We start from the raw sequence: 11,808 nt of genomic DNA, 5'->3' as shown, positions 1-11,808 counted from the left end.
GGATATCGTGGGTAGAAAAGGTTAGAAATGAAGAGGTATTGGAAAGAATAGGAGAACAGAGGACTCTATGGAAGTCAATAAAAAATAGGCGAGATAGGTTGGTAGGACACCTTCTCAGGCATGAAGGTCTAGTCAAAGATATATTAGAGACAGAAACAGGAGTTAGGAGGGGTAGAGGTAGACCTAGGTTAGATTACTGTTCGCAAATAGTTAAGGATGTGGGCTGTTCTAGTTTTAGGGAAATGCGAAATTCAGCTCAGGATATGAAGCAGTGGAGGTGCGTGTCCAACCAGTCTTAGGACTTAGGCCACCCATTTTACATCAGCTAAAAATTATAAATAAACAATTTCATGTACTACGATTACAACTTTACTGTGGTATTTATTGAGAAATTTAGATAAATGCATGAACGTTGCCGGTAGGGGTTGTAGAGGGTGTTGAGAATTCCAAAAATAAAATAAACTTTACGGTAGATAACAGAAATATATTCGAAAAAGTAACATTAATAAATGTTTTTTTTAACAAGCCATAAAAAATAATACAATATTATCAAATGAATAAAATTGCAGGAACAACAATAGTATTATCATCTACTATCACACACAGACAAACAAATGCGAGGTCTGTAGGTACATATTTATAAAATATTATTTTTAAATAAATAATTCGTATTACTACGTACCCACTATACAATATGTACGTATGTACAGCTATTCTAAACCCTTACTTACAAATCTGCATACAGCAAGAATTATAAATAAAACAGAATAATTAATGTAATTAGATTCCATATCTTATTTCAGATACAAGATTTTTTGTCTAATAAAGACTTGTCATCATGTCAGAAATCAATTTGTCATCGCACCAAGTAGCCTTAAGTGTTACTCAAGATAAATCGATTCATATCATTACATGCGAGGTATTAATCGTAAAACAATTTTTTTTGATGGCAAAGTCGTGCCCATCAACATAGTTAACAATTTATCAATTATGTATAATCAATTTTAAATTAATTATCAACAACGTAATTGTTATGTGGCGCCCTAACTAGTACTCGTTATGTTCTTACACTTTCGCATTTTCGACGTTGTCCTTGCTCACTCCGTTTAATATGTCTTGGATTTCTTGTAAACTTTTGCCTGACGTTTCCGGTAGAAATTTATAAACGAACAGTGCCGCTATTAAGCAACACAGCCCGAAAATATAAAACGAGTTCGAAATGCCAATGGCATCGGAAACTTCCGCGAAGAACTTGGTAAGTACGAAGCCCAAAAGCCAGCAGATGGACACTGTAGCTGTTGACGCTGAAGATTTCACATCCGAAGTGAACAATTCGGCAGATACAGCCCATGGCAAAGGTCCAAAGCCCGTGCTATATGCCACAATAAAAATGATCATGCACGCGACCGGAAGCCAGAAAATGGGCTGAACATTCGAGCCCCCCATTTTCAAATAGAAGTAATAGCCCAACACGCCTTCCGCTAGTCCCATCCCTACTCCAGAGATTATGAGCAGAGATCTTTTTCCCCATCTGTCAACCGAAACTGAGGGAATAAAGCACCCAAGTACCTGTACCGTACCTAGCATAATGGTCGAAAGTTCTGGTGGAATAGTGCTTCCGGTTGCCGCGAAAATTGTCTGACTGTAAAATAGAATCACGATGATACCAGAGAACTGCTGTAAAGATACAAGACTTACAGATATAATAAGAGCTTTTGTAGCTCCTTTTGACTTAAAGATATCGAAAAAATTGGCATTGTTCGCCATGGCTTCTTCAACAGCGCCTTTGATAAAGAACAGTTCTTTCTGAACTGCATTTTCGGATTTTGCACGGAATTTCGCTAAAGCTTCGGACGCGGCTTTATCGTCTTTGATAGCCACCAGATGGTAAGGACTTTCCGGAATGAAAACGAAGAATACCGCCATGAATATACAAGATAAAACGGCACATATATAATTGAATACTGCCATGGAGATGTAGGGTCCAACGGCGTAAGCAAAGAGTAGACCTGCTACCATAAACAATTCAAAGAACGATACCAATGTACCACGGATTGCGTCATCTGATATTTCTGCTACGTACATGGGCAGTGCCGTAAATATACCACCGACTGCTACACCACAAAGGAACCGTCCGATATAGAAGTACTTTACTTCTGAACAAACTGCAAACATTATGAAGGCTACCAGAAACGGTACGTTCGATGCAAGGAGTGTCTTTTTCCTTCCAATCCTGTCAAGGAAGAATCCGGCAGCGAATGGTCCAATCCCAGCCCCTAGGGGAAGTAAAGAACCGATCCAAGACTCGTCAGTGGGCGTGATGGGGGGTTGAACGGGATTCAAGTGAGGGTCTTCTTGGCCGTTTAGTTTTGGGATCATGGGTGATGTCCATCCAAATGTTATACCAGCCACAAAGGAGCTAATGTTAACTGCAAATAAAAAATAACATTATGTTATAGAATTATTGTAAGTCCATGGTAAATACAAAATGAACCTTACCCTTCCGAAATTAAAAGAATACCCTAAACAAGAGGTGATAACACCATAATAGAAACAAATGGCAGTGAAGGATGTATTTAAAGATGAGAAGGTTACTATAGTATGTCGCAAAATTTATTTTTAAAAATATGAAGAGGGTAGTGTCAGTAGGGAATGGTAATTTTGAAAGAAATATGGTTTATGGTAAGGGTTAGAACCGAACAAGCGTGCCTTTTTAGACGATCAAAAATAAATGAGAGATATTTTGACCAGACTGTGAATGAAGAAGAAATCGTTGATTCTAATTTAAAACAGACTGATGTGTGCTAGCAATTTTATACACAATATCTACACAAATTTTCATCATCATAAGGTCGTCAGTCCTAAGACTGGTTGGACACGCACCTCCACTCTTCCCTATCCTGAGCTAATCTTCTTCGCATTTCCCTAAAACTGGATCATGCTGTATCCTTAACTATTTGCGAACAGTAATCTAATGTAGGTCTAAATTTTTCAATTTCCCTACTTGTCCCATTATCCTAACATTCCACGCTCCTACTCGTGAAATATTGCACCTACCCCTATTGCTCTTACTTATGACATCCCCCGAGGTAGTCCCAGCCCGGACATCTGAATGGAGAACTAGTTAACGTCCGGGGTGCTTTACCCCAGAGGACGCCATCATTTTAGTTTGGTGTGTTTTACTTGGGATATCATAATGTGGTGGTTTCCCCTTTGCCTTCCACATCGCAGTATTGTGCATCAGAGTGCCATACCGATCCACGTGATCTCTGCCACCCTGAGTACTGAAAGAGCTGATGCCCTCTTTCAGGAACTTGTCTTAGTCTGGTTTCTCTTTAAGAACCCCCCTGCATTATGGTTGAACCTGTGGTCCGGCTCCCTAAATCATCGAAACTCGCAAGCCGATCCACCCACTAGTTTGTACCAGAGTTTCGTTACGGTTCAAGTCCCGTCGGATCAGAAAAATGTGGAACGCTTCACGATTTTGCGTGCCATCCTTACACACATTTTAAGAAGAATAAATTTAGGTTCAGTTTATATACAAAAAGAAGCATAATTAAATTAAAAATTAGCCCCCTCCCAGAACTAAAATCTTGCATGCGTCCCTGATATAAATTATGATACCACTTATAACTCACTGGTTGAAAACATATATTCCACATATTCCACATGTTCTCTAAATTATGCATTTTAAAAACTGTGGAATTTTAATCATAAGATCGTCAGTCCTAAGATCGATGAACACGCACCTCCACACTTCCCTATCCCGATCTAATCTTCGCATTTCCCTAAAACTAGAACAACCCATATCCTTAACTATTTGCGAATAGTAATTTAATCTAGGTCTAAATGTTCCAATTTTCCTATTTGCCTCATTGTCGTACCATTCGACGCTCCGACTCGTGAAATTTTGCACCTATCCCTATTGGATATTGGAATGGAGGTCTAGTTTACGTCCGGGGTGCTTTACCCCAGAGGACGCCATCATTTTAGTTTGGTGTGTTTTACTTGAGATATTATAATGTGGTGGTTTCCCGTTGCTTTTCACATCCCTGATTACTGAAAGAGCTGCTGTCCTCTTTCAGGGACTTGTCTTAGTCTGGTTTCTTTTTAAGAACCCCCCATTGTGGTTGAACCTATCGTCCGGCTCCCTAAATCTTCGAAACTCGCAAGCCGATCCACCCACTCTAGTTTGTACAAGAGTTTCGTCAATATTCAAGTCTTCCTTATACACTTTTTATGAAGAATAAATTTAGGTTCAGTTTATATACAAAAATAAGCATAATTAAATTAAAAATTAGCCCCCTCCCCGAACGAAAATCTTGCATACGATTACCACTGGTTGAAAAAATATATTCCATATGTTCACTAAATTATGCATTTTCGCTGGACTGATACAGAAAAAAAATTTGTCAAAGAACTGTGTAATTTTAATGTTCAGCCAATATTTTGCCTTACCCCAGTATATAGATTGAAAAGACTATTTAATTGTAATCACGTTTTATTTTTGGAATTGAGAACTGTGATATAAAATACTGCTCGAAGTATTTTCAATGCGTCTAGCAGTTTTCGCAATCTCAGATTTCATCGCTAGTATTGTAGAGTGGACTGTAGTACTCATTGCGCTATATTTAATCAAATAATTGATAAAAATATTAACAATAAGATAAAATTTCGTACTCCAACAATCCTTCTTACAGACAATAAATGTCGCACTTTATTGTTATATATCAAATCAAGAATTTATAAAATGATTGATTACAGAAGATTACAAGGCTAATAAATCACTATTTTTGATACAATACAATTCTGTCAAAAAAAAAAAAAAACGCGAAACTTAGAATATTTCAAAATGGTGTCGCATGGAGTATAATTTGAAAGGTAACGTAACGGAATTATAAGTTATATGTATTTAACTACGTACTTAATGTGATCATCATCATCATAAGGTCATCAGTCTTAAGACTGGTTGGACACGTACCTCCACTCTTTCCTATCCTGAGCTAAACTTCGCATTTCCCTAAAACTAAAACAGCTTACATCCTTTACTATTTGCGAAGAGTAATCTAATCTAGGTCTACCTCTACCCCTCCTAACTCCTGTTTCTACCTCTAATATAAATCTGACTAGGCCTTCATGCCTGAGAAGATATCCTACCAACCTATCTCGCCTATTTTTTATTGACTTCCATAGAGTCCTCTTTTCTCCTATTCTTTCCAATACCTCTTCATTTCTAACCTTTTCTNATTGGGCAGTTTTTGGTAAACATCAAAATATGCGTCACATAAATATCATACAAAAATAATAACTAGATAGTTATGTACAATATAGATGCTTAATAACATTATTTACAATAGATTTTTATTAGAAATTAAGCTTTGAGATACACACTGGATCCAAATTTTAAACTGAGGAAGTTGTTACTTGTTGAGTTCTTTTTGGATTTCTTGGAGAGATTTGCCTTTGGTCTCGACCAAAAATAAAGCTGTAAAAATGGCGGCAAGAACGCAAAATCCTGAAAACAGCCAGAATGTTCCCCCCTTCCCCATCGCTTCTGCGATAATCGGAAATAGATTAGCCACTAAAAACCCAAGCGCCCAACAAACGCTTGCAGTAATCATGGAAGCTGTGGATTTGACATTTGAGGGAAATACTTCTCCCATCACAGTCCAAGGGAGAGGGCCAAACCCTAGGTTATATGTTATAATGTAAGCAACCAGTGAAAGAACTGGCAACCACCCCAAAGTACTGACGTCAGTACCACCATCTTTCAAATAAAAATAAATTCCCAGCGGCACTTCGGATATTACCATTCCAATTGCTGACATCAGGAAGAGCAGCTTCCTTCCGAGTCGATCTACTAAAATGGGGGTCGAGAAGCTGGCCAGGAGCTGGACAATCCCAACAATAATTGCAGACACATCAGGGGATAAAGAACTCCCTGTGGCCTCAAATATATTCGTTACATAAAATTGCACCACGGTGATACCAGAAAATTGTTGAAACGACACAAGTCCCAGGCAAATTAACAGAGCTTTTCGGAGTCCTTTCGATTTAAATATATCCCGTAAACTTCCCCTGTTTACTGCTTCTTCTTCTACGTTTCTTTGCATCATCTTCAGTTCTTGTTGAATTCCCGATTTCGTCCGGTTTCTTAGTCTCATCAAAGATTTTTCGGCAGTTCTCATTTTGTCTTTGGCAAGAAGATAGTAAGGGCTGTCGGGGAAAAAGAAGAAGGTCAGGATGAAAGCGAGCGGAAACACGGCACATGACAGACAGAATAACATTATGGACACATACGGTCCAACCGCGTATGCGTACAATTCCCCCAAACAAATGAATACGTTCATGGAAGATGACACGGCTCCTCTGATGGATGCTTCGGATATTTCGCCGAAGTACATTGGGAGAGCTGTGTATAAGTTACCAATCCCAAAACCGCCCAGGAACCGTGCTACGTAGTATAGAAAAGGAGTTTTGGCAAAGGCCAGGATTAGGAGGGATATTAGGAATGGAAGTCCAGCGCAATAAACGAGTGTGTTCTTCCTGCCAATCCTGTCAGCTGTGAATCCTGCCAAGAGGGGACCAAAAATGGCACCTAGTGCCAAACAGGAACCAATCCATGATTCCTGAATAAGATTTATTGGTTCTCCCAACGGATTTGAATCGACGTTGGTCGCGTTATTGAGTTTGGGTAATACAGGGGAAGTCCATGTCAAAAGGATTCCGGACGCGAAGGAACCCAAGTTGCCTACGGGAGAAACAAGGATAAAACTATAATTATTTTATTTAAATCCAAAGTATCAACAGTGTTGATAGTATAGTTAAAAACTATTGGGTTTATAGTGTTTATAGCAACGTGCTACTACCCTTTGTTAGAAAAGGTTAGAATTGAGGAGGTTTAGGAAGTGTACGAGAGGTAGTTAGAGATATAATAGCAAATAGTTAGGCTATATAGACGCGTATTCAGATTTGCGATTGATTGTTGATGATTTGAAAGTGGTAATAGTAAAAAGACTATGAATAAATACCGCTGGCGATCGATACCGGTGCCAATTTTAATGTACCCGAGAGTCGGCAGTTGCGGGTCATATATTATATAGCAGATACGACCGATACGACAAAAAGAAGTTACGGGAAGTTTCCGGAAACATTCTTTTCGTCTACAAATCGCAAGAAATATTACACAGGTAAGTCGTAACTGTTTGTATAGGGCTTACAAACTTTTTTAACGATGATGTTGATGCATTTTTTTATAATGATATTGTAATACCCACCTGATTATAAAATACTGCAAATATGCGCTAGAAAAATCTAATTATAGGGTAGAATTTATTTATCAAATATTTGATGTTAACAGTAACATTTTTCAAGTTGTTTTCTGGTAAATCTAACTTCAATATTGCTTGGTTGTTTTGTAGCAAGTGCTACTTTTTGGACTGACTTATAGATCAACACGTTTTAGTTATGATAACATACAACGCTGCAAGTAAAAAAAAGTGCGGCATTGAAAATTACTATTACCACAATATAATATTGTCGCTGTTATGTAAATAAATTAGCAAATTCAAGGTTCTATGTATAAAGAGACATTATAAACAATTACTGTAAAATTGCAGAATGTGCAAAATTTTAAAGATTTTTGAATTGCTTTTTTTAACTATTTATGAAGGTCGTCCGCTATTTATTGCGCTTATAAACAATTCTTTTTTTTGTACAAAAGAAAAATAATGATTGAATAAAATAATGTATTTATCGCTACTTTCAATTCCACTTAGGCATTTTTGAAAGCAATGTTGGTTCCGAAAGTAACTACAATAATTAACTCTTCGGGTGTAATGTAACGAAAAATTAACTATTCGGTTTTGCTACATTATCAGTTTCAGTTCCTGATTAGACAGAGGGAGCGGTAGGAATCAAAGAAGCTACATCACAATCTAACCGAGGTGATAGTAACAAAGTTGAAACATTTTCTTTGAACTTCAAAACTTAACGATATACAAATCCATAACAGCATTTAAAAATAACCGCTACAATGATAAGTAGAAGCCAACTACTTAAAATTGTACGTATTTTGGCGGTAGTTTTTTTCGCAATATTATTTTTTTTACAACCATGGAAAATCAATCAGAATTCATAAGTGTACGTATCAGTATATTCGCTCACGTTTGATAATTCGTGTAGGTAGAATAATTTTGTGGGGGGTACAGTATCGAATTTAAAAACGATGTTCCGCGTGGGTAGGTGCTTCAATATTATTAATATAATTTTTTTTTTGTAATGACAATAATATATTTACTGATCGACTGAACGCGTAATAAGCAATTGAAGGTTCAAAGTTTGAGACAATATCAATCGTTTTGTATAAATAAATAGTAAAAAGAAGAAATAGTTTTGTAAACAATTCCTAAGTTGAATATTTCTTTAAACAAAGTGAATTTCTATTTGTTGCTAATATTCGTACATAATAAAAAAGATTTTAGATATTTAAAATTCTAAGTAGTCAAAAAAAAATTTGGAAAAACAATTTTACATTGAGTTAAAGTTTATAATCAGTAAACTCAAAATTAAAGAAATAATAGAAATTCTTAAATTACTTACATGAAATAACAGTTGCCAAAAGAAAATTTTTATTTGGTTTATTTTTTTTGTCATCAAGTTTCATAGGTTCCATTCTTCACTTTCTTGTTTTATTTCCAATCACATAATAATTCAGTTCACAGAATAATCACAATAAGAATTACAGTTCGTAGTTTAATTAATAAGTAGGAAGAAATTAATTGAAAAAATACTTATCGAGTTAAGTCTTCACGATTCGAAATTTGAGTAACCATCGAACCTGTGACTATCGTAGGTGGCTGTACAATATTTGCTGTACAGTTCTCTCGATATGATAGTGACCGGTCTTGACCGCTGCTACATACTCATGCCGAATTATTTTTAGAAAAATATTTTTTATTTTAATTTTAGGTTTCATTCTTACATAACGAAAAAAAAAACAAGTAAAACTGTTGTAAACATCGTACTATTGCCAAAAGAAACCTGTTTTTATTTACCAATGCCTTGAATTAAAATATTGTAACGAACCTTTCTTTAATCGTCGGCCTTTTGTCTTCGCTGGAAGCATTCATCTATTTATAAAAAATGATGCTAGGTTATAAATTTATCGAAAATTTCTGATATTCCGCTTTGGGGCTACGGACATCAAACGTAAAAAGTGCCGACTATATCGATTACCGTCTAAGGCATTCGTTCACAACAATATCATTTTTTCTTACTTTACTGCTTGAGTTGATGCTTAAAAAATGAAATAATTGTAAACTTTAGAACGCACTGTGTATTGTAATGTGGTACAATACATGTTTGTTACTATCAATTGTAAATGGTTGGGTTTTAAGGAGGTGACCTTTATCAATCTAGCAGTTTTATTAATAGGTTAAATAGAGTTCAGATTAAAGAAAACTTCTATCAGTTAATTACAATATAATAGACATTGCTCGAACGGAAAAAAAACAACAGTTCTTCACATAATTTCTATGAATGTTTATATTACTTCGTCTATTCTTTTCAAACCAAGTGATTAGCGAATGCATTAAAATTAGTCTGGTATTTCGAAACGAAATCGACATATCTACATATTATATAAATTTAATTAACTGTATCGAAGGTCAGTAGCAAATATTTCGTAATTAATGCCAAATTACAATTCCAAAGTCAATAAATATTTCTTAACTTATAGCAATTAACTGTAATAAAAATTTTGATTAGATGTAGATAATTGTAATAATATTTTTAGTGCTTGTTTCTCTGCCATGCTATAATTCGAAGGAATAACTGATATTTAATAATATAAGGAAATAATTATTTTACCAAATGGTGTTTGGAATTTATAATTTCAGGAAGTTTAATTGTAATAAACAATAAACACAACGGCGGGTGAAATAGGCACATAATAATTGCTAATTTAAATTCGAAGGTTTCTCTCAAAGGATTTAGACAAAATTAAAATCAAAGAAAAACTACAAATTCAATCGAACGTTTTGCTAATTTATTGTAGTTTCTTCATCAACTGAATTAATGTTAATTTTTTACGTCAAAACTCACACTTGGTTATAAAATTTATTATTACTTATTGTTTGGAATTCCATAATTAAATAAACTAAGAAATTCTTTCCAAAAGTAGCAAAATAAACATTGCAATTCGTTTGCCAAAATTATTTTTAATTGAAATAATTACGTATATGTATATATAGTAAGTAAAATAAACACCAATTCTAAAAATAAAATAAAAATGAAACAAACGTCCGAGGACCGTCCAACCACGTCAAAAGTAACGTCTGTTACATTTTCATTTTATTTTTAGAATTTATGTTTAGTTATCTTATTATACGTATATTGCACTGGCAACGTACAGGTAATTCAGAATCTCAAGGGACTGATCTTCGGTTACTCAGTGACAAAATGGGATACAGTTAACGGTCGAGTCAGTGTACAATGTGAATGTGATAAGGTCTGTTCCACGGGCATATCTTGACCCATCGGATCCTGTAATACCCATACCATGAATATCCACTTAATTTCAACTTTATTAAGCATGATCTTAAATATTAAAAATTATCTTTCTAAGTAGGTTTAGGTACTTTAATGTGCAAATTTTGTTGTGGGTCGCGCTGTTAACTGACCTTTAATTGTTTCACCTGAGAGTTGATGTTTCGAACGTTACATGTTTAGGAAGAGCCAACCAAGACTATTTAACGTTGGCACATTCCAACATCAATATGCATTTATTAAGGTTCAACGTTCGTTCTATTTTGGTTTGCTGGGCCAGCTAAAATTTAATGGAAACATTCGTACCAAATGCTAATTCCATAATCGACTTTTTCATAAGTCATCCAATTATTTATAGTTCATTAATGGACGATTGTTGCTCATTATTTTTTTTGTATGATTAAAAACCTTCTACTACATTAAATTTTGTACTTAATGCTGCAACTGTAAAACTTGTCAAATTTTACTATGTTTCTCTTAACTACGTGATTTTCAATATTTTTTGTGTTGCTTTTTACGTTTTTGTAGCAGAATTTTAATAATAAATAATTTAAGGTGTGTAGAGAAGTAAATATTAGGAAGGGAGTCAGGCAGGGATGCACACTGTCACCGATACTTTTTAATCTATACATCGAAGACGCCATCAACATCATTAAAGACAGTACAACTGTAGGGATAGATATGCAAGGGCAGAAGATTAGTATCCTTAGATTTGCAGATGATATAGCAGTATTAGCATCTAGCAAGGAGGACCTAGAGATAGCTTTAAATAAAATGGAAGCGGTACTGACAGATCAGTACTGTATGAAAATAAATAAAAGTAAAAACTAAAATACTGGTATGCAAGGGAAGAAAAAGTAGGGAAAAAGCGAATATAAAGATAGGAGACTAAAAATTAGAAGAAATGGCTGATTTTAGATACCTAGGAAGTCAGATAAGTCAGGATGGAAGGAGTAGTAGGGATATAAAGCAGAGGATAGCGCAGGGTCGTGTCGTCTTTAATAAAAAGAAGTTACTTCTATGCTCGCGAACGGTTAATTTAGAAATTCGAAAAAGGTTGTTGAAGGTATATGTTTGTAGCACGGCATGGTACGGGTGCGAAACATGGACGGTGGGCGCGGCGGAAGAGAAAAGGTTAGAAGCGTTCGAAATGTGGTGTTATAGGAGGATGATGAGGATATCGTGGGTAGAAAAGGTTAGAAATGAAGAGGTATTGGAAAGAATAGGAGAACAGAGGACTCTATGGAAGTCAATAAAAAA

General features: G+C 35.3%; 2 protein-coding genes across 5 annotated transcripts in view; both read right to left on the bottom strand.

The window, feature by feature from the left end:
- Nucleotides 1–10,737, bottom strand: part of LOC108742387 (facilitated trehalose transporter Tret1-like) — a 15,561-nt gene extending 4,824 nt beyond the window's left edge. Inside the window, exons 1-2 of one of the 4 annotated variants that reach the window (XM_018477581.2) lie at nt 9,088–9,365; nt 5,253–6,751 (exon numbers count right to left, since the gene is read on the bottom strand). In XM_018477581.2, the coding sequence (XP_018333083.1) occupies nt 5,421–6,751; nt 9,088–9,127 (1,371 nt within the window). In that variant the 5' untranslated portion in view covers nt 9,128–9,365 and the 3' untranslated portion in view covers nt 5,253–5,420. Of the gene's footprint in view, nt 1–5,252; nt 6,752–8,601; nt 9,034–9,087; nt 9,425–10,682 lie in introns of those variants that run through there. The other 3 variants (XM_018477580.2, XR_003231296.1, XM_025975462.1) reach the window with 3 other exon arrangements.
- LOC108742385 (facilitated trehalose transporter Tret1-2 homolog) overlaps nt 507–11,808 on the bottom strand; it is an 18,304-nt gene continuing 7,002 nt past the window's right edge. Inside the window, exon 2 of the mRNA XM_018477575.2 lies at nt 507–2,429. Within this exon, the coding sequence (XP_018333077.1) occupies nt 1,066–2,429 (1,364 nt within the window). The 3' untranslated portion in view covers nt 507–1,065. The remainder of the gene's footprint in view (nt 2,430–11,808) is intronic.

This window comes from Agrilus planipennis, unplaced genomic scaffold (genome assembly GCF_000699045.2).
Source record: "Agrilus planipennis isolate EAB-ADULT unplaced genomic scaffold, Apla_2.0 scaffold74, whole genome shotgun sequence".
Taxonomy (NCBI): Eukaryota; Metazoa; Arthropoda; class Insecta; order Coleoptera; family Buprestidae; genus Agrilus; species Agrilus planipennis.
This window is presented reverse-complemented; position numbering and strand designations above follow the sequence as displayed.